Below are 23,418 nucleotides of genomic sequence, written 5' to 3' on the forward strand. Positions count from 1 at the left end.
GGACTCACTGGCCGTGAGGTTGAGGCCATGTTGGGAGAGCCCTGGTGCAGGCCCTGGGGTGTGGCCGTGTGTATGAGGGGGAGGAGAAGATGAGATGGAGGCCTGGGAGCCCGTCCTGCTGCCCTGGTTCTCCAGCTTCAGACGGTCATTCTCCGCCTTGAGCTTCTCAATCTCCACCTGCAGATAAACATCCGAAAATAATCTTTTATGTACATGTATGTATTCACCCTTCCCTCATGTCAATTAAACTGTTAGCATTAAAAATGCATTAAACTAAACATTAGAAATCAATAACGCTTTAGTCACATGAGTACAGCAACAATTATATGCAATCAGACATTCAATGTTTACATCCATCTCAATGTGAAGCATACTCAGTAAGCTCAGTCTGAAATTTGCAGACCTGCATGCGGTTCATGGCCTCGCGGAGTTGATCAAGCTGATGTGCAGAGCTAAGAGCCTCCAGGCGGATGTCAGTTAGTTTCATCTCCTTCTCTCTGAGCTCACTGCGCAGCTGCATCACCGTCTCAGCCTCGCTGTCCAAACACTCCGACAATCTGTATGCGCACACAAGGCAATGCAGTTTGAAGCATTAACATAGTGCAATTTGAGCAGTTTTTTGTCACATGCAGATGTTGAGCTAGTACACACAGTGTGTTGGAGTGCGTGTTCCTGAGCATGTGGCCTGTGGCCGAGGTGCCATTGTGAGGCAGCTTGGGAGAGGATGGCAATGAAGAGTCCGTCATCTCCTCGATGTCAGAGTGAGAGGAGGCCGACTTCGGAGATTTCTTCTTGCTGAATGCTTGTTTGAAGGAACTTCGCAACTGCAGGAAACAAAAAGAAGAAAGAAAGCAAGGCGATGAACAGGTGAGGTTATTAGAAAAGCTGTTGAGAGGGGAAGTAGTGGGAAAACTGCAAGTGAGTCACAGGGAGAAGAAATAGGGGGAAACTGTCTTATGACTGACTCAGAGCTACAGCCCCAAACACAGTGTAATGTGTTATGTTTACACTCTTATGTAAACATATTTGTTTTCTTCTTCTTCATGTTAGTAATTTATTTAAGGTGTTTTGGCAATCTCCTACAAGAACCACAAGCATTATGGTTCTTCTGACATTTTCAGGTGAATTTTTCCTTAAAGAGCCAGCTCAAGCGTCATGAGAGCAGCTTTCAGGGAGAAGTAGTGTTAGAAAGGAGAAGAAAGGCACTACAGTGACAGCAAAGTGCAGGAAAGGAAGAAGAGGGCCGATGTTAGTAACCTATAAAAAGTGCAGGGGTTAGGCTTCTTTCCTTTCATTTCACATAGCGTACCATTCTTACCTCATACACCTGCCACATGAAGCGAAGCACAGGAAGACAGAGAGACAAAACAGCACATGTTCATATGGGTTTGGGGGTGATAATGTGTTATGGTGGGACAAACAGATTAAACTAGAGATGCCTACAGGACTAGAGATTTTATTTGACTTCCAGGCAGCTGCAAGCTAATTCTACATCATAGCCACCATGAAGCGAGGAGTCTTTCATGATCCATTATATACTCTCCAACACACGCTGCCCCCATGCACTCAACACATCACTCACTGTATGAGCAGCACCTGCATGGAGGAGGCTCCTGTGGGGTCTCATCTATCCAAGCAGTGGTATTTTATTATCACTGTGACCTAAGGCAGGAAACTCTAGAGGATCTGATGTCTAAAAGTGCTACATTGCTCTTCCTGACATTTGACAACATCTGGATTGACAAGCACAGGTGGCCAAACACATTGTTTCAGTCAACCAGGAGGAAGAGAGGGAGGAAGAAAAGTTTCGTACTTCATCATCTCTGACTTGTCCTCCGGTGCACAAAAAAGTCTTTCAACAACAAAAAATTTTTAAGTGTCATATTTGTTGTATGATCACTAATAAAAAAAAACACTAATGACTCAACATTGGGACAACACTCTATCCAGAAAGCATTACTACATAATTTACAGGTCAAAAGACAACTACTACATTTAGCTAAATATCAAGGTAAAACGCTGATGTTTTCTGATCTCTAAAATAACCAGTCAAATCCATCATTACTTGCTTTTCAACAACACTGAGCCTATGAAAATACTGTTTGTAATCACCTTCTCCCCAGTCAAAGAACGCTAAAGAGGAGAAACACAAAGATGTGTCACCCACACAAATATGAAAATGCAGATACACAAGACAAAAAAAAAAAAAAGTTAAAAAATGGCTGCTTGTTGTCACACAGTGCAATCACCTCCTTGTACATAATCTATTTAAACTGCTGGCTTCTTACCCAGTTCTTTTTGTTCTTCTTTTTGTTTTTAGCGTCAGCATCCATGTTGGAGCCCACACTCGAGTGGCTGGTCGCGCTGGCAACACTGCTGACGCTGTCGGAGGAGTGCTGTCTCTTGATGCGCAGATCTGGCTGCTGGTTCTGTTGCTGCTGCTGCTGCTGCTGTGGACTGCCATTACTGCCAGCTAGGGAGACAGAGGATGGGGAAAAGATGTATGGCATTACAATGTGTCCCATGATGACCTTTCTCCCAGACATGTCTATACAGAGCCTCTATACTAGAGTGCCTTTGCATGATTCCCAGTTAATAATCCTGATATTATTGGCACAAATTCAAATTGCTGTACTGAGGCGTTACTGTTATTTTCTGTACCTGTGCGATCCCCTTTAGGTGTAAGTTCAGGTGTGTTAATGACTCCATTGATAGCAGCCTGAGCAACAGCGTTCTGCTTTTTCAGAAGCTCGATGGTCTTCCTCAACTCATTCAGCTCGGAGTCCTGTACAGAAAAAACATGATGATCAACCTAACAATCATCTACAGAGACTTTGTGCACAGTAGTTTTCTTTCAAACATCAGAAACCAAACATTTTTTTCTTTTTTTCTTTTCTGTTTTTACCTTCTGCTCGGCCGTCAAGGTGAGACTCTTCAGCCTTATGGTCATGTTGCCCAGAGACTGTTCAAACGCTGCCACCAGGTGAGCCTGACAAGAAACAATCAAATTGCATCTTAACAACTCCTTACATAACATGGCAAATATACAAATACACAAATTTTAGCTAACTTCAGAGAGCTAAGTGGTTCGTGTATAAAGAATTGTATCCCAAGTCTGTTTTATAATATCCTGCAAGTGTATGAAACAATCTTGATTTAATAAACAGAGACAATAAGAAAATGAACGGCCTACTTTTTGGATGAACGGAAAAAAGTGAGACACGTTAACCTTGAGGCTAAAGCCCAAACATGTTAGTCAATCCATCTTCACACCAAAATGAAAACATAACCAAACCCAAATAATATACTAACCAATAATGTCCTGGGAAAAAATATTATCTTCTGGAGAGGGCACATTACGAGTACAACTATGACAAAACTGTTCCAAAAACAATCCTTGGATCCTTGGCTCATTCAAGGCCACAGACAGTCAACGATTGGTCAGACCTAGTTTAACTCTAGGTGGTGTTTTTTTTTTTTTTTTACACGACCTTCTGAGAAAGAGGTAACTTGGGTATGTGTTCACAGTTCAAAAGAAATACAGACACAGACATGACATGTCAAAGAAAAATAATGTGAGTGCCAAGGATTAAAACTGGAGACAAATTTACAACAAAAGACTTGAACTATTCCTTTTGAGTGACATGGATCATTATGGTGATTTAAACAGTTAGACATGGGTGAACTTGCTCATCCTTCACTATTATGTTCTGGGCTGTGAATATAAATGTTCCGCGGACGCCTGTAGAAATGTGTGTGAGAGTTGAGCACAGTGCTGACTGACATGTGATTCAAGTCGTGACTTTTTAGAGCAGCCTCCAGGGCTTCAAGGTGTGTTCAGATAATTCATCATGCATATAAATACATTTGAACAAAGCCCACCTCCCCAATACCAGCTCCTGTCTGCTCCGTCTGTGCTTATCTTTCAACACTCGTGTGCACTTTGTGTATCCAGGCGTCATCGACAACAAATCTTTACTCCACATCTGGGACAAACCCTCGGCATTGTGCTGGGACTTGACACTGCTGTAATGTAACACCTCTGCCTTGCTTCCATATCTCTAATCCACAGTGAAACTACTAGCAAGCGCCCACTCAGGCTGAAGATTACCAGCTGAGCGTGGCAGGACTTGTGCAATACAGGAGCAGGGTTGGCAGAAATGATCATGTCTAGAGATGCTTAAAGAGATGTTCTGATCATTCTACCAGTTGTAAAATGATACCTGTAAGAGATATCCCCTCAGTCTGAATAAGTGTTTCTGCCTGTATTTGGAAAATGTTCAGGAATTTGAGAAAACGCTGGCATTTTAAAGAGCTCAATATGTTTGTTAAAACTTCTCTAATTAGCAGTTAGAAATGAGCATATATGGAAATTATTTGACATATAATGGCTTATTTAGCTTAATCTTTGGAAAATAAAAACTATATACTATATATAATAAAAAGGTTTTTTTAACCCCTTTGATAGTTTTGACAGATGTTCTTCAACAGTTTGGGTTTGCATGTTCTTAAGTGCTTGAGGCCTTACATTTGCACTCAGTTGTGTTGTCAAGGCTGAAACTTTTTCCTGGGAGGCATCCAACTCCCGCCGAAGCTTGCGAATCTGAGGATTTACAAGAAAAAAAAAATGCCATGACATCAAAAGGCGCCAAAACAAAAGCATACACACATAGATTTAAATACATGCATGCCTTCATGGAGCATGTATGTAACGCTAAGCACATAAATGCATCCAGCATCAAAAGAGTCAGGCTCCCAGATTGAAGCTCTGAAGCTGTGATTGAAGTTCAGGTTCAGCGGTGAAATGGCAGAAAGCATAAAAGAGCACACGCAGGTGTTCACAGGAACAAGAGCTTGTTACAGGGTCAGTCACAATACAGCTACACGTGTATCTGGATCCAACTGTAAAAACATCCCCGTGTTCCAACAAGTCCAGTGGCTGTGTGCGGAAAATTAAAGAGGAGAGAAGTGCTGTGGGCGGGCTGATGCTTACCTCCGACTGAGACTTTTCCTCATTCTGTAAAACAAACACCAGAAGATAAGAAAACCATTAGAGGGCACCACTGACTGAATTGAGACAGACTTTAATTAAAAAGCAGAGCAGAGTGGAGGTTGGAGCACACTCTCGTCTGATTTGTTAGCTCCATGGATATGAGCTTTATAAACTGTGGAAGATATTGTCTGGCGTAATATGTCTGGAAAGTAGAGAAATCCTCCTAAAGGCATTTCACTGAGAGATTCATTGTCTTGACAGGCTACACATGGAACAATAGTAAGAAAAGACAGGTAGTCAAATATGTACAGAGTGAGAGCATGCAAAACAAACGCTCGCACGAACACAACACACCCTGCTGCCGTTCACCAAAACAGCGAAACACGCAACACCCACATTTATGTGTAAACACACTGCAACGGAAAGATCTTTCTTAGCAAGAGGTCAGTGTATTGTTGGATCAAAACTGGCCTCCCTGAGGCTAAAATTTAATACGACTATGAAGCCGTCTTACGCCATTTCCAACCAATGACAGCGACGTAGCAAATGCCTCAGTTTTCCATGAATTTTGCATCTTCTGATGAAGATTAGATATAAGATTTAATATGAAGCTTTTAAATACGAAATTACATTTATAGAACTTTGCAGTGTGATTTGCAGTGTGATCAACAGTCTTTCAGCATAGCTCCTGAACTTGAGCAGGAGAGCTGATAAGCCACGATTTTTCCATCTGTCCGCTTTCGAGCTCCTGATCGGAGCAGCAGCACGCAACAGCTTTTATCATCTAATCTGTGCACAGAGGTGTGTGAGCACATCTGTGTTGTGGCACGTGGCATCTGTCCACATACGCAAACGGAGCTGTCAATTGCATGCAAACACTAACACACACACGCACACACACGAAAGGCTTATCCTAGATACACAAACAGCAGTCTGTCTTGGAAACGCAGACAAAACATATCATGTATTTTCTCTGTGGTGACACATAAGCTCTTCAAATGTGAATATAATTTAGTTAGGCAAAATGTTTGTGTGCTTTTAAGGACAAGCAATAAATAGGATAAAAGAAATTTCATATCAGTGTGATTTCTAACCTGGAGACCTTTAAACTAAACTGCAAATGAATCTCTGAAATCAATCAAGCACCATTACCTCGCAATCTACACTCAGAAAAAAAAAAAAAGAGTTCCACATAATCAGATAGTTAACAGCTGTATTCAACACTCAGACCACAAGAAAAACAACAAAGACTTTCTGCACCCTACGGCCCTGCTCCGTCTCATCCCTACCGTTAGTTGCCACGATGCGACAGCGCCTGTCAAGGATAAAGTTGCCATCATTTTGCTTCCAGTCTCTTCCCCTCTGTGATTTTGAACCTGCGACTCTTTATCTCAAAAAGAACCAGCCAGTGTCTGAGAGTTTCTCTGCTACACCTGCCCAGGTGAGGAAACTCACACAGGGAGGAGGAGCCACACTGTGAAGCACAAACCTCTGACTGGCTACAGTGCATACTCGTGGGCTGTCCCGTGTGACTTCAAACAGCCAATTTCTCACAGGATCTTTGAGTTACATATCTGCGCGGATTAGGGGGTAAATTCACCAATTCATGTAGTCAGTATATCATAACTGCGCTGACAAAAGAACAAACTGGTTTCTCCAGTTTCCATGTGAATTGTGGTGCTGCTGCAATACCACAATACCTGCTGCTTTGCAAAGACTGCCTTAAATGAGATTTTGCCTTTTAGATACCATCACAAAAGTGCACGCTTTTTCAGTAGCAGTTATATTGAAATGTTTTTCTTATTCTTTATTTACCCAAAAATAATGTATCCAGAAAAAATGCACTGCTTCTCTTTTGCATCACTTTAAAAATGTAGTTTTTATTCAGAACCTCAGTCATATATGACTAACTCTGTTTAACTTGGCAGTTTCTGAACTCACCGTGGAGTAAATGGAAGAAGTGCTGGAGACCAGAGACAGAGATGATCCGTGAACTGAAAAGACAAAATGTGAAAGCAGTGATTAGAAATTACATCTGTAGACACAAGCACCTTCATTATCAGCAGACCTCCCACACTCCCCTCACTAACCACCCACTCTTTTCCAACACTGCCCACCCAGCACGGTTCCTCCCAGTCTTCCCAGCTCCTGCCCACCTCCTCATAAATGACATAATGACTGCCGAGATAAAGAACTCCTACATGCAGCAGTCAGACTGTGGCGCAACTAATGACTCAACTGGTAATAACACATCAGAGGCAGGGAAACAACACCAGCACTGTTTCCTGGCTGTGAGCAGATCAGAAAGGATCAGCAGTGTGATGTCATCAACCGCACCGAGAGGTTGTGCCGATCCCAGCTGATTTATTAGTTCATAAATAGCCTTGTAAGTATGAGATGTGACTCACTTTTATCTTGATTTGGTCTAGACAGAATCATGTGCTGGAAGCCACATGAAAAGGTGAACTGCACTTTAGTTTTAGATCATCATTATTAGTTTACATCTTTTTCTAACTACTAATATCCATTATTCTTCACAGAAGTTGTTTGATTAAGGACGCCGGTAGCGCTGAAGGTTTTATGAGTGCAAATTCCCAGTAAGTCTCTTTTAGCCTGCAGATGCAGGAAGAGGATCAGAACATACAATGATAAAATGGGGAGGCTTTTGGGTGGAGGGGATGGAGTGAAACTGTATAATGGTGTCGCTCTTAAAAAAAGGACAGGTCCGACAAAGTGTTTTGAGTATAATGTGACTTTTGTCCTGTCACTCAAAGAACAGTCGGGTAACTCTACACTTGGGTAATACGCACATGTACACACACACACACTCTTATCCTCACAGGCCTGCACACTGCAAACCAACACACAAACACACAGCAAGAGTGTGTGAGATGGAGAAAGTTATGTCTGAGTAATCTTGAATGTCACCACATATCCCTCACACCTCACTGTGAACCCTGTCATTATCTCCACTAGTAAAAGAGAGGACAGACTCGTAGAGCTGGAAAGAACTGAGGCAGATATGCTATCGGGAATGGCGGTGTCTTAATAATAAGTTTGCAGCGAAGTAACTGTGCGTGCACATTCCACCAAACTCTTAAAAAAAACCAAAAAAAAAAAACCAAAAAACAATCAGGTGTGCGTGACTTTCAAAATTAAGGCAGCTTTGAAACTGTGTACACGAGAGAGGACACGACTAACCGGTGACCTTAGTCTCTTAGCAAAAGAAAGCCTCAAACATGTGTTTGCTTAGAAATGTAACAGTGTTCTGGAGGAAGATAACGGATGGCAAAAGGTGAAATCATGAACATGTCTGGTATGGCTGACAAAAGATGTTTATCAGAGTTTGATATTTAAAAAAAAAAAAGAAAAAAGGTTTCAATGTGGAATTTAGAAGAACACATACAATCAGCTGTTTCACAAAACGTGTTACCAGATTTGATGTCTTTGCTCATGGCTTTGTCCTCTATATTTACACACCGCCTTCACTGTGGAGGACACACATGCCTTTGTATTCCTTTACAGTTTTGGGTGTGAAACCCGCCTGTGATGATCATCTGTGCTTTCAAGTTTTACGTCAGCATCCTATAACCTAAAACCAACCAGGATGACTGTGACAAATTTGAGAGGAGTATAAATTTCTGCACTTTTTTTAAACTATAAAATGTTTCACTTTACCTCCTAGCATGTCTTTCAGCTGCATTATAATAGGTTATGTGTTTATTATGGTTTACTGAAATCCAAGTTCACAGCAAACTACTGTTTTAACATCACTGAATGCTGGGTTTTTCCCCATTGAGAGAACAAAATACTGTGCTTCCTTCACTCTCCCTTCTTCTCTTCCCCCCCTCCTCTAAATCAAAGTGCTGTTTCTATGGCTCAGAGGATTGGGATGGCTCCAGCAGAGAAACCTCTCCTGAGTGGGGAGTCTGCCCGCTGGTGGGAAAAGCACTGGTGGGTACTTTTCCCAATAAACAAGCTTATGAAAAAAACAAAGCCACACTAAAGCTGATTATGGATTTCTAAGGGGGATAAAGGGCTTTTCTTTGAGGAGGGGTTGTAATCTGCCCTAATGTTCTCTAAACAAATGGAATAATAATTCTTTTGGCATGAGGACGTGAAATAAGGAAGCTGAGGCTTCACAGTCACAGAGGGATGGGGGGGCATGCAGTTCTTAGAAAAGGATTACACCTAATTACAGATTTCACCAAACATCTGAGGAAAACGTGGCCAGGACTCACACGGAGCCACCGAATATTCACCAAACCACCACATCCAGCTTTTTCCCGTCTCCTCCTACCTTCTTCGAAGCCATCCCTGAAGGATCCCGATCTGCTCATGGTGCGTGTCTTCTCGTCAAGCGACATGCAGGAGTTTCTCAGACGGTTGTCACAGCAAGGGTCGATAGGGGCATCCTGATTGGTCAGGCTGTTGTTGCGCAGACCACCAAGGTTAATCTGAGCTGATGAGGTCGGGCTTGATGCTGTGAAAATGATATACGGCAATGTAAAAGTTGGCAAGCATTACATTTCTTTGTTACTCATATGTTTATAAAATGTTATAAAATTGTGACAAAGGACTAAGGTAACATTGTCAGATGTGGAGACATACCGAGTTGTCCAAAGTTGAAGCGTGTTCCAGAGGGGGAGGTGAGGCTGGAGCCGGGAGAGAACGGAGAATTGCTGGCCGAGTCCTGTAGGCCACTGGTGGAGTGGGAGCGCAGCCAATCACGGGCCTCCTCGTGGCCTCGCAGCTGTGGTGAGGGACCATACCTACAGGACATCAAAGACAAAAAAGGTCAAACCAGAAGTGAGGACACAGAGCAGAACAGGTCTCCGTTTTTACGGATGAGTTGATCTCGATTTGGATTTTTTTCCCCAGATACGTCACAATCAGTGAGATGATTTCTTTCTTTTTTTTTGCTGAAGCAAACTGATTAATGGCTTGGATTTAGCGACAGATGAATCAGATGCTGAAACAATTTAAGACAACAATGTGCCAACACTGACCGACTTCCAGCTGTGAGAAACATAAACTAGCAGGAAAAAAAAAAAAAAGCAGAGCAGAAGCCAAAGAAAATCTGAGGCCCACAATCAAGTGTGCTGCATCGAAGCACAGTGACAGATCTGTACGGGGGACAACGCGACATGCCTCTGCACAGAAGCACAACACAACAACAAATGTGCCAAGTGCTAAATTAAAAAGAAAAGCATTCCTGAAAGCGTGACAACAAGCCTCGAAGACTGAATGTGGACGCAGAACAACAAAAAGAAAGGCGGAGGACAATTTAGTGAACCAGTGTGCAAAAGTGCAACATGACCAGCGGGGGAGTGAATTCAGTACCTGAGTCCCTTCTTAGGCAGAGTGTTTCTACCACAGTGTGGTCCGCTGTGGGAGAGAAACACTTCAGAAGAGGAAAACAAAGGAAGCAAGGAGGCAAGGAAACATGTGTGGCTGCATCTCTCAACAACTACCAAATTATATTATTTCTAGACTGCAAAAAACATCCATCTTTACATGTTGAGTCATCTTTTTTTAAATTTTTTTGGACACAATTTTTCAGTTTTTCTGTGGAAAAGAGTTTAAAGACTCAGAAAGATAAATAAAAATAATGATCTGAGATTGATATTTTTGCAGTGAAAACTCAAACACAACCTAAGCTCATGCTGGCATCTCTGTACTCTACCACAAGGTGGCGATAAGTGAACAGTCATAACAGACTAGAAGCTGTCCGCCAAACAAAAACGCTGAAGCTGCCAACATCCACACAGACACCCTCACAAATGCACTCTGACACACAACCATTCACACAGTAGCTTAAAAAAAAGGTCATAAAAACAATATCCACACAAACCACCACACAGAGCGACACATTTCAAACTAAAACCACAAAATACTAACTAACTACCGCACAGAGGGACTCTCTGAGGTTATTGGTGGTGCTCTCTGTGTGACAGCAGGTGGTGGTTTAGTAGGTAAATCCACAGCTGTTTCACCAGAAGCCTAGCACTTGCATACAGGTACATTTTACCTGTCCTGCCTCCGAGGTAGGGTGTTTCGGCTGAATATAGGGCTAGCAGAGGGGGAGGAGAGGGGACTGATGGAAGACAGGAAGGGGAAAAAAAACGCACAACAGACACAGAGAAAGAAAGTTTTTAGAAAATAACGCAAATGAAGAAATGTTTAAGAACAGATCAAGTCCATGACGCTTCACCAGCGAAGCTAATAAGAAAACTCAGCGAGGGTGATGTCACCTCCTTAAAGCTTGAACTTCAGATGCTATTAAGTTTCCTCTATGTCATTCCTGTCACATTACAAAGTCAACCTGTCAGGATGGAATCTGCTACAATGACCACAATTACTGTATAATCAGCTGAGGGCGCCACGGGATTATGTTTCTGCTGGAGTGCAGACAGAATGACAAACAAGAAGTGACAACTCACCATGGTGGATGCTTTATACATCATTTTGATTCTGAGTTCTTTAAAAGGTAGCTGATGTCAAGTCAACAGAATGTTGGACACAATAGATCTTAGAATAAAAGACTTCAAGTGCTCACTAGAATTAAGCATTATACAAACCATTTTTTACTTAACCTACGCTTTCATATGTAAGGAGCTTTTTATTTGCTTCATTAGGCCATGACCATTTTACATGAGGCATGCATTTCTTATTACCCTTCAACTGCTGTTTGCAGCTACAGTGGTCATTCATTAATAGCTGGATTCAGCTGGATTGTATTATTTTACTACAATTACTGTCTTATTTGTCCTTTTAACTAACAACTCTTTTTAGCTGTTGCTATCTTAGCTTTTAGAAACACAATGTTATAATGAGGCACTGATCTGACTGAGAAACTGAGGCACACTGCAAGGTCATGAGATAACTAACCTGCTTTACTGTCTTTTTTTAACATAATGTACCAAAAGAACATTACAACTCAAAACTAGTCAACACCATAAACATTAGTAAAGTGCTTACAGAGGTAACAGTTAAGAGGACTTCTACACAATCCGACTTTTTTTCTCCTCAGGTGAACTGTCATTAATGTGAAATCTTCTGCAAAAATCAAACTGATGAATGTAAAATATTAAAGGGCTCAATGTTTGATCATTCGTAGGAAATGTGTGTTCTAACCTTTCAGACATGCCGGTCTTGACACTGCCGGTGCGACCCAGAGCGGACAGCGTGTCCTCCCTGTGGGTCCCGTGGCCGCCACCTCCGGCGCTGCCTAGGCTCATGTCGATGGACTCGCTGCTCGTGTGCATGCTGCTGACAGAAGGGAAACCCACGCTTCCAGTTCCACCGTGTCCACCCAGGGTGCTCTCCCTGCTCTGCACAGAGGAGCTGCTCAGGGTGGTTCCCCACGTCAGGCTGTTGGAGGGTCCAGTGGAGGAGTACACAGAGCCAGGGCTGGAGGCCTGAGGATGATCAAAAATTAGATTTAACATAAAAAAAAATAAATAAATAAATAAAAAAAATCTGCCTATATTTTGAAGTGATTATTTTGTGATGTGCAGCAATAAGATAGAGCACTGACACAGTCCAATTAAACTTGCTGATTTACACATCTCGCAGTCACAGAGTAAGATTATCATATTGGGAGACATGTTTCTGGCCTAATGGGTTAACCTTAGTTAACCCTGAGCTGATGAGGGAAAAATATATTGATATTGACCTTCTTCTAGGTCTATATTTTATCCCTACAAACTAGCATTTGGCTCTTTAACTGCCAAAAGATCGACTGTGTTAGCCGTGTTTTTACTGAGTGGCCTGTTTTGGCCCAGGACAATGCTAACCCTATTATAAAAGCAAACAGACATATTTTTAAACATGCACCCTCACAAGTATACAAGATGTTCTAGTTTTCTCAGAGGATGTATATTCATTAGGATAACTGAGTATTTGGATATCTTCGTGCCCACTGTTTAAAAAGACACGACTGCTACTTTGTAAAAGATGACAAAGTGTGACACTTCATGATTCATAACTAATCTGGTTAAGCCTAATGAATCATGTGTGAACATGATGGAAAGTTCATGATCCAGCATGCTCACACATTTGTGCTGTGCTGCAATATGTAGCCTACAGTCAATCCAACAAGTACACACACTGCCAGGTTCTACTTCAACTGAACACACCTAACAGCAGTTCGAGGAAATTACCACATTTGTGGAATTAGTAAGGTGAGAACAGAAATTATCTCCGTGTCCCTCCCAAAGCCTTGTAGTAGTTCTACAAACATATCTCACGTGCTTAACACACATCTGGATCATTGCTGAGCTCAGAGGCGCATAACCATTTTGAATCTAAAAGCCGAACCTGACCTTCTTGTTTGGATGTCGACCAGAAATCGCAAAGCTAACACGTGCAGTCGCTGTAGCATTAACTCTAAAGACCAGATGGATGTCTGTGCCAAATTTCATGGCAACCCGTTTAACTTTAGTTCATGTAATCCCTGACCAACCACGGAGGAATAGGCACGTCTTCTGACTTTGGAACTGCCTTCAAAACCAGATGGTACTTCTCAAAGGCCTAATAAATAAAGTTGGGAACTCTTTCAATTCATCCTTTGTACTCCATGAATTCATTAATTAATACCTTCTTGTCATGCTGCAAACATGTTTCTTATTTTTGTATAGCTGCTTTTAAACCACAAAACAAACCAAGTAGATACTTTGGCTCTTTTTATGGTAACTAACAGGTGGTGAGCAGTTGGAGAACTGTACAGCTACATGTAAAAGTACAGCTAATGAATAAGTAGCTGTTCCCTTGACAGATCCAAAATCGACATCTACTAAAATCAACTAATATCCAGTCTAGTTCAGCAATTTCAAAAGTTTAAAAGACTGATAGCACCTATAGTGTATAAATGAAATTCTTTCTGTAGAGAATAAAGAATCTTCTTGATAGATGTAATATTTTTTATTTGACTGATATTCTAATCCAGTCTCTCCATTATTTACGTCCTGCTCACCTGCTCACTGCCCAGCGTGCCTGTCCCCGATCCAAGTGCCCGGCCTCCAAACAGGTGACTGCTGGTTTCGTTGTCCAAGCAACTTAGTCCTCCATCGGGAGACTCCAGCACTGTAGCCACATGATTCATGGTAGCATGGGGGTTGGAGATAACAGTAGAGTTCTTCATGCTTTCAGCTGTGGTCACTGGCGCCTGTTTACTGGGCTTTCCACCAAATAATCTGTGGTAAATGCGGAAGAGGCAGAAAAGCTAAAGTGCTTGTAGTAGAGCAGAAAGTGTGCAATCTTGTATTTGTAATCAGCAAATTCACAATTAACACTGTAGTATATCATCGCATAAATAATTCCATTTCGATTTTTGTATACAGCACCAAACCATAATCGCCCAAAGGTGCTCTATATTGTGAGATAGAGAGCCTACAATAATACAGAAAAAAACTAACAATTATACAAGCCCCTATGAGCAAGTACTTGGTGAGAGTGGGAAGGAAAAACTCCCTTTTAACAGGAGGAAACTTCTAGCAAAACCAATTTAAAAAAGTAGCATATTAATATTAATAGAAAATAGAAAAAGGAGTAAAATGTTTAGAGAGTACCATCATTCTATTACGTTTGTGTTGAGATGATGATCATCATTTCATGTTATTACTCTGAAATTTACTCTGGAAGCATCGGGCATTCGCTGAATTTAAAAATAAAAACCTTAATAAACATATGAATAAATCAATACACTGAACTAAAGCTGCCAAAGCTAGAAAAGAAGTCAGTTTGATCTTACAGGTAAGGACAAAAGGCTGTGTTGTACTTCAGAGCACCATATTTATGATAGAAGATAAAACGTCTAAAATATGACAGAACAACTTTTGTTGTTGTTGTTGTTTTTTCTTTCATCAATACCTTAGTTTTATAATCACTGAAAGCTGAAAACTAAAACTTAGATTACCTGGACAGCCTAGTTTGGAGCTGTGGCAGGATTAAAGTGTTAAATGGAGCACCAAAGTGATTTAAAAGTGCTTTTGTTTTGCCAACAATTCAACTGTATTCATTTCAACTCTGTAACAAAGAGGACAGTAGCAAAACTGTAGCCAGTATAGAGTCAGTGAATCTGAGACAAGGCCAGCACACACACAACTCTCTCCTCTTTCTATGCTAATCTGTGGTTAGATTTAAATGGCAGGCAGCGGTGACTGGAGCCGTGGTAGGCGATAATAGCAGCACAGTCTCTTTGAAGAGTTATCACTCCCTCACATTAATGAGGGCAGAGAGCTGAGGTAAGACTCAGCTTCCATTACCCTGTGCCACACCCTACACCCCACACCACCAAGGCTGAGGCTTGGCAGCTGATCAGCCGAGCTCAAGGTCTGATTCACAATGGCCTGATTTAACCTCTCAAAGACTGTAACAAGTCTACACATGTGTTCCTTACTCACCACTACTTATCATTTGCTGTGAGTGCATGATTACTGCCTTTAAAATGGTCTTCAGTGTGTGTGTGTACTGCATGCGGGTGAAGTCAAGCCCATACAAGAGGGCCCCCACAGAGGGTGGCTCATCACTTAGCTGTCAGTGAGTCTGCAGGATTACTCAGCATACAAAACGATGGTTTCTAAGTGTGTGTGTTCACCTGCGTAATGTAGGTGAAGAAACCTGCTGTCTTCCTGTCAGAGGAACAGTTGCTGCTCCTCCGCTCTGCATCGCGACCCCACTCCTGAGGTTGTCAATCTCAGAGACACCTTTTTCCCGATCTGTCTGATTGGCCAGCAGGCTTGCTGAGCCGTTGGCCTTGGCTATGCTGATTGAGTTTTTCCCATGAGAGGTGACAGAAAGCACAGCGGCTTCAATGCTGCTGGTGGAGGAGCGGTTCCCATTGCGGGCGGCTGCTCCAGAGCGGCTGGGTCTCGGCAGGCTACGGTACTGCAGGGTGGAGCGGGCGCTCATCGGGAGGAAACCATCATCATGGTGTCCTAACACTGTGCCTCCATCCTGCCCGCCAGCCTTCAACCCTCCGGACAGTGAGCGCGCCCCAGATTTAGGCATCTTCCCCAGTGTAGCCGAGCCGCTGGTGATGGTGGCACCACTGGCGGTAACCATTGTTACCATCCCATGGCCTTGCTTCTTGAAGCCAAAGGTGCTGGTTGGGGTGCGTGAGGTCAGTGCGTGCGTCTGTGTGTGGGGCTCGGAGACGGTGTTTGTGAGTGTGTGTGTTGTCGGTGTGCGGCTGGTGGGGATCGTCTGTTTTTTGGCCTCATCACCACTGCTGCGCCCAGCATCCGAGGGTGAGCGATGAAGGCCGTTGGAACGAGGAGAGAGACGTCCTTTTTCTGACACCTTAACATCATCTGTCTTACCTGCAGAACACAGAATGAGACATCAGAAACACAGGCTTTCAAACTCTGACTTGACATCTCATTTTTCTCAATACAGTGACACCTGCATCTATAAAATGTGACAAATTGTCCTTATGTCTAAAAGTTTATTCGTCACACTTGACTTTAATGATCATTTTTTTATTATCAGTGCTGGATGATCATGTTACCTGAACTGTGGGTCTTGTGGCTCACTGAACCAGTGGAGCCTGTGCTACTAGTGCTTTTAGTCCGGGGTGACGTCACCCCCACCTGAGTGCTCATGCCTCTCCTCCAAGAGCCAGTGTGGGACACGGAGGGAGTCTTTCTTCCTGAGCCACCCTTGTCTGACTCATCAGAAATGTCGGAGGGGTTCCGACGACTCCACCTGGAACCTGTTTCCATCCTAACCCCGCTGTCTGAACGTCCGTCTGACCTCTTGACCTCGTCTCCAGACCAAGTCTGGTGTGCCGGTGTTGAGGCTGAGTGCTTCTCTGCATCCGTTACAGGCTGGGAAGACATACAAAGATAGTCAGATTTACTGCAGTAGTAGAGAATGTGGCTCTAAAAAGCCCCCTTTTATGACCAAAGCCATCATACTGGTTAAAGCTACCAGCATTTATGCCGTCATCACCACCTGTGCAGCTGTCTGAGAACATCTGGGCTTAAGCATCTCGAGCACTAACAGCTTATACACTTTTTTACCTTTGCTTTGTCAAGCAGTTCATGTTTTTGAGGAAGCTACTTCATTTCAAAATTTTCTGAAGCAAGATGCAAGCCTTTTAAAACTCCGATAGGTGATCATTGAAATCATGCTGACTGTTTAAGCTTTACCATTTTCAATTTGCTGTTACAGCTCAGCCTTAATTTGTAAATTAGTAGATTTCAGCTACAGGAAAGATGACAGCAGCTTTTAAGTAGATTCTGCAGCTTTCCAGACAACGGTACAAAAACGCAGCTCTGCTCACAGACCTTAAAAAAAATCCAGCCAATATAGGATTCCACGAGGACAGATGACACACACTTAATGAATCTGGCTGCTGCACTAAGAGAAAGACGTCTTTGTGCACACCTTTGTTTTTCTTCTCCACCTCTGCCTCTGAAGCAATAACAGACACGCGTCAGCCACAACACAATGTGTGTGTGTGTGACATAAACATGTGAGTCAGCTGTTAATATTCTCATTTCACCTCTCAACTTCCTGAGCCTTTAGTGGCTCAAAATCACTATTTAATGGTTTAAAGCTAGTGTCAACACCAGCTTTAGCTTTGAGAGTTCAGAGATGTGCCGAGGAATGCTGGGACAGACACAGTTAGAAAAAAAAATTGAAGTAGAGCAGACAGACGCTCATTCAAATCAATCAAAATAAAAAATAAAAATCCAGGCCATATGAGGCCCTTCACAAATTTTCATCTGGCTCACATTTTAAAAGATAGAATATGTTAATTTTGGCCCAGAGAGTTACATACACTCCCTGCAAATGCCAAACTAAACGGACAGGCACGTCTCCACTGCACCTGAAGATTAAAGAACACAAGAAAGAAGCAAAGTTCATTTTGAAGGCAGATCATTTCAACTCAGGTGGGAGACTGAGTATGTTTTTATAGAGTGTACAAAGAGGCCTGTATGTCCATTGGCCATCAGACAGTTTCTAAATTAAAAAAAAACATTAATGCCTTGCTGTCATTTTGAATCCACAAAGCAACAAAGATCTGGAGCCACAGATGGAAACAAAGGCTTCAGAAAGTTGTTAAACTCAAAGCAGGCATGCAACTACAGCAGAATGTTTCCAACCTCAGATACAGATGGTTTCATATTTATAACTAGCGTCAAGACAGAAGGTTAGGCTATAGATTACAGGTTTGTTAAGACTTGCAGACATGTGTGCAGCAACAACAATAAAGATTTATTATTTCTATTTTCAAATAAAGACTGTGGTTTTATCAAGCACCCCATATTTTCAGCTGTCAAATTAAAATGTCATGAAACAGGTTGGTGTGAGGTGCCCGGATGGTGGACCTCTTACACAACCATAATCAGAAAACACTGTTATGTCCTAAATAACAACAGCTAACATTTTTCTTGACTGGTACCCTTGAGTTTTCATGTGGGCACAAAGAAAATGCCTGCTCTATTTTGGCGAAATAAATCAAAAATAATGATAAAACAAAAATGATCATCTTTGACGAGAAGCTCTAAACACTCTTAAAAAGACTGCAGTGTTCTTGAGTGTGTAGTCTCACCTGTGTACTGAGGCCCTTGCGCTGTGCTGCGGGGGTGTTGGCGTATGAGGAGATGGAGGAGCTGGTGTTGATGTCATCTGTGTCGATGTTGTCGCTGATGCCACTGCTCACAGAGCTGCTGTCGTCCCAACTAGACACACACACACCAGTACAGGAGGAAACACTCATTTTAAATAGTGCTTCTTCCAGAGTGAAGACAAAAAGGAAGACAGCAGAGCTTGGAGACACCAGACTGAATTGTGATGCTTCTTATCCTATGAATACAACACTGCACTACCTAAAAGTAATTATTCTGTTCCCTTTCCCCCATTTCCATATTTCTTTTCAGGCACAGACGCACAGAACTTTGAGCACTGCTAAACTGAAATAAACGTTCAGAGCTGCCTCGTGATTTATATTCATTGAAATTGAACTGAATTCAGTGTGGGTACACACACACAAACAGGCTGAATGGGGTTGTCTATCACACGAACAAAGGCGCAATGGAGGGGTGACATCATGGTGTGCTTGTGTGTGTCTGAACTGTTCAAACAGACCCATCTGAACAGGATATTTGTAAATATGCGTGTGTGTGTGTGTGTGTGTGTTGCTTAGAATCTGTGGGGGACAGGAAACCCAGCCAGTTGGCAAAGATCACTCTGAAAGGACCGGGGGGGGGCAAATGGTGATGGCCGGTACAGGGTTGGCATCAGAACACACACGCGCACAACTCTTGTCAAGCTGTCACTTGCATTTTTAAGACTCATCGAGGACACATGCTTGTCTCAGTATATTGTACGTTTCATCTACAAATACTCTTTATAAGTTAGTCTGTCAGATAAATCTGTTATTACCTAAAATGTTCTATTTCTAAAATGAAGTAAAACCAGAGAATTTGTAAACTATGAAGGTTGTGCTGTATATGATTTAAAACAATACAGGTTGAATTTGGATTTCTTTGAGCAGTTTGTGTTTTTCTGCAGCTTTCCCTTAACAAAATGAGCAAAACTCCTCAAATCAACAATAGTGTCTGAACATAAGCACCAACACAAGAGCTTCGTCTCATTAAGGGTACGTGTTTGAAAGACCACCAAAAACCTAAACTCAAATATCCCATCGTTTATTTTCTAACTGCTCCAATTCCTCATTCATCTTGCAGTCTTGATTTTTATACAACATTACTGCTCAGTGGCTAACTTGGAAGTCCGCATGAAAACATATAATTATGGCCTTTAAAAAAAAGAGAAAACTAAACAAAAACAAAGCATTTCCTATGGCAAAAATCCCAGACTCAGATTGCCACCGAAACCTAATCAGCTGTTTCTTGGCAGACTCTAAACAAAATACATCTGCTGCTTTTGGAGCAACCTTGCTAACAACCTGACAAACAGAGACAGGGGAAAACACAACTTCCTTCTGGGATCACCGGCACAAGCAGAGTGAGTGGAGCCATTGGCTTTCAGAGTTGAAAGCATCCGTAAAGCAAACGAGCTGTGAGGTGCAGAGAGATTGAGAGTGACCGCAACCGGTTCAGCTCATCCACACAGCCACAGGGGAAATTCCCACACACATCAATGCAAGAAAAAAAAACCCCAAAAAGGAAATAAAGATAACATATGAAATCTGCAATGGCCTTTGCAGATTCTCAACAAATCATAGCTGTCTGTGCTAAAGGACAAACTTTCTACTTTCTTTTATGCGTTTGTGCGCGCACACAAAAATAAGAACACACATAGGTATCTACCTGCTCAGGGTGCCTTGGTTGCTGTGGGAAGCAGAGCGCTGCGGGAAAATGCCGAGCTGGACAGAGAGCTTCATGACTCCATGCCGCTGAGAGAGTTCACGCAGCCAAATATCTGTCCCACTCCCTCTCTGTCTGTCGCTCTCTCACTCTGAGCTTCCTCAATGTCTCTCGCTCCCTCTCTTGCCCTGGCAAAGTTCCTAGATTGAGCTCCTTTGTCACTCGTTGCGCTGATGCTTCACCCCTCGGGCACTCTTCGTCTCTCTCTGGACTAACAGAGAGAGAAACCTGTAAGGAGGGGGGGAGAAGGGCCTGCCCTACTGCTGGTAACATGAGCTTCCCCCGGGACTTTTAACCACTTCACTGCTGCAGCCGCACCACTAAAGAGTGCACACTGAAACACACCCCAAGCCCTAAATAAGCCACTTCAACCTGACAAAAATCAAGAGGCAACAAAAGTCAAAACTGCATGATCACAGACAAAGTCTCTGAAACTAAAGGACAATCCGCATCCCGCTGCTGCTTTTTTGTGTCTTTCCCAGCCATGGCTTATGCCTGTGTGTGTGTGTGTGTGTTTGTAAGACTGCAATTTCCCAGACAGATCCACCCTGACCAGCTGACAAGCCAGTGCTAATTAGAGATCAGGCCAAGCGGCGTGGCTCAGCCCACAGCCTCCCGCTGGCAAAGCAACCTGCCAGTTAACAACCACTGAGCCCTTTACAGCCAATCACAGGAGACAGAGACGGGGGGAACCGGTGCCAAACACAGGCCAATGAGGTCGGCATTTAATAGATCATCACACTGAGGGGATGATGTGATGTACTCCTAACTCTTCCAGTTTACCCAAATCATAAAATTATATATTTTCTCCTCTTAACCTTTTACAGGATCAAGTCATGTAGAAAATTTCGGGATTTTTAGATTTCTTCCTCTAACATAATATAACAGAAGCAAGCGGGATAGGGTATGGAAATGAACGGAAAAGTGACTCTTACATGTAGTGGAGTTTGCAGTTAAACTGTATGTGCAAGTTTGTCATTCATCGGGATGACATGCAGCTACACTGTGTCACTCTGCAAACCAGTCAAACAGGACAGAAGTGAAGAAAGAAAGTGACCTAAATGAAGAGAGAGCGAGAACCCTCGTCTCAAACCAGGTCCCTTTAGAAAACTTGCTGCTTTCCCGAAGGGGTCAGAGTTCAGAAGTCAAACCTCCAAAATTCCTTAAAGAGAAAAGCAGAGAGGGGGAGGCAAGAGGATGAATGAAAAAAATGGGCTCCTGCTCGGGTCAGCCAATAGAAGTGTCTAAAAGTGTCCTGAGAAAAGGGCAGCGGTTGTGTTTGTTTTAACTTTTCTTGTGTGTGTCCCTTGAGGCTGTGGTGGGTTGGTCTGCTGTACTGTACCCCCCCTTCCTGAAAAGCCCAGTCCGACTCTGGCACATGCACACAGGATCTGTGCCGCAGAAATGTACACACAGACGTGGGGCCACAACAGAGCTGCGAAGCAGAAGTAAGGGGATTTCCTGTGTTTGAGGGGGGACTACTGGTCCTCACGTTGCAGCTGTATCACATAACCCCAAACTGCTGCTCTGCCCACTATACAGACAGACAGATGGGAGAGGAAGAGGGAGCGGCTTTAACTGACGGTCTCTCTGACTTCCAGCCCTCAGGGTTTGATGCACGACGCAGATAAGAGCATGGACAACTTGACAGGTGAGTCCTGTGGAAGCATCGGGACAGAAGGAGTGTCTAGACTTTACCTCCACACAAATCAGTGCCATCATAACCATGCAAAACAATTTATTCCTATCACTAAATGGTACAGCATGAAGGATATCAATTTCTCTAAGCCAACGCTGCCTCACAACAGCATTTACACCTGCAGGTGCTCATTGCCTTGAAGCCCAGGAGGAAGTGTTTCCTGTGTTTGAGGTACTTCAAAAAGTATTATTATGGTATAAGAAAAAGTTGAAAGTCTGAAAAAAGACCATATATTTGAATACACTTAAAGCTTAAAACAAACAAACAAAACAAATGATATGAGGACTAAGTGCGAACAGTGTGAAGATGAAGGCAGTGGAGAACGGCACATTCTGGGCTGGAGCCCAGGAGCCCTGTGGTATGAAAATGACACAGCTGTCCCTGTAAGACAGGACTGGACTGGACTGGACAACACACTGAGGAATGTCTCTCTCTCTCGCTCTCTCCATTTTTTTCTCCATCTCTCTTTGGTGTCTAGTCCTATTGTCTTCTGTCCTGGGAAAACATTTGCTATCTATACTCTGAGAATTTATCAAAGCATGTAGATCCCTCTGGCTGCCGCTCTTTCACTTAGCTTCTCTTTGACTTCTCCCTCTCTCTCTTTCTATTTGATGTGTAAACACAGACTCCTTTAGATTCGACAGACTGACCCGGATCCACGGTAAAAACTCAACAAACTTTTCACACACGTGACACGCATCTCTGAACTCACGCACATGACTCCACCATGCTGCATCTGCACACGCGACAAAAAAACCCCCTAAATTTAAAAGACTACTGTGACAAACTTGGAATTCCTCATGTCTGCAGGCATAAACACACACCGCACTCAAAACTAACCTACTGTCACCTCAATGCTAGAATGAAGCACAGAGCTGTGACTCCTGCCTGTAGACCATCGGTTAAGGAAACAGGCTCCCGGGATCGCTGGGATAAATAAAGAAAGAAAAGACGGCTACAACATAAAAACAGATTTTTCCTAAGCTGTCCCTTTTTTTTAATACTCATCTGGTTTGAAATCTTTAAAAGAGTCCCCAGATGACAGATGATAACCCACTTTAAGGAAATAAAACATTTTCAAGAGGCTTCTCTCTTACTCTTGAACCATTTGTGTTTTTCTCCCACTTTTCTAGTTTTTCGACAGATGCTCTTGGTTGGGTTTCCATCTAAGCTAACGATTAGTCATGCAGTGCAAGACTGTGCAGTAAATACAACTGCTGATGTAAAAAAACAAAAACAAAACCCCCCCCCAAAAAAACCCATTCCTGTTTAACATGTATCAGCTGTATATCTATTATATAAATATACAACTGGGATAAATGAAGGATAACATTTGGGAATCATGGGACAAAATATGCTGTCTGTTTCAGGTCTGCAGACCT

At 42.7% G+C, this 23,418-nt stretch overlaps 1 protein-coding gene across 14 annotated transcripts in view; it reads right to left on the reverse strand.

Moving 5' to 3' along the window:
- Positions 1-23,418, reverse strand: part of nav2a (neuron navigator 2a) — a 233,087-nt gene that overhangs the window by 8,553 nt on the left and 201,116 nt on the right. For 9 of the 14 annotated variants that reach the window (XM_076885293.1, XM_076885296.1, XM_012924621.3 and 6 more), the window contains 18 exons: positions 18,558-18,687; positions 16,506-16,824; positions 15,594-16,317; positions 13,971-14,190; positions 12,131-12,414; positions 11,025-11,090; positions 10,337-10,381; positions 9,605-9,765; positions 9,294-9,476; positions 6,935-6,987; positions 4,994-5,017; positions 4,529-4,603; positions 2,906-2,989; positions 2,662-2,785; positions 2,289-2,473; positions 652-824; positions 404-557; positions 1-177 (listed from right to left, as the gene is read on the reverse strand). The exon at positions 1-177 is cut by the window's left edge and continues 10 nt beyond it. In XM_076885293.1, the coding sequence (XP_076741408.1) occupies positions 1-177; positions 404-557; positions 652-824; positions 2,289-2,473; positions 2,662-2,785; positions 2,906-2,989; positions 4,529-4,603; positions 4,994-5,017; positions 6,935-6,987; positions 9,294-9,476; positions 9,605-9,765; positions 10,337-10,381; positions 11,025-11,090; positions 12,131-12,414; positions 13,971-14,190; positions 15,594-16,317; positions 16,506-16,824; positions 18,558-18,687 (3,181 nt within the window). Of the gene's footprint in view, positions 178-403; positions 558-651; positions 825-2,288; positions 2,474-2,661; positions 2,786-2,905; positions 2,990-4,528; positions 4,604-4,993; positions 5,018-6,934; positions 6,988-9,293; positions 9,477-9,604; positions 9,766-10,336; positions 10,382-11,024; positions 11,091-12,130; positions 12,415-13,970; positions 14,191-15,593; positions 16,318-16,505; positions 16,825-18,557; positions 18,688-20,280; positions 20,850-23,418 lie in introns of those variants that run through there. The other 5 variants (XM_012924627.4, XM_012924620.3, XM_012924622.3 and 2 more) reach the window with 5 other exon arrangements.

This window comes from Maylandia zebra, linkage group LG1 (genome assembly GCF_041146795.1).
Source record: "Maylandia zebra isolate NMK-2024a linkage group LG1, Mzebra_GT3a, whole genome shotgun sequence".
In the NCBI taxonomy this organism is placed as follows: domain Eukaryota; kingdom Metazoa; phylum Chordata; class Actinopteri; order Cichliformes; family Cichlidae; genus Maylandia; species Maylandia zebra.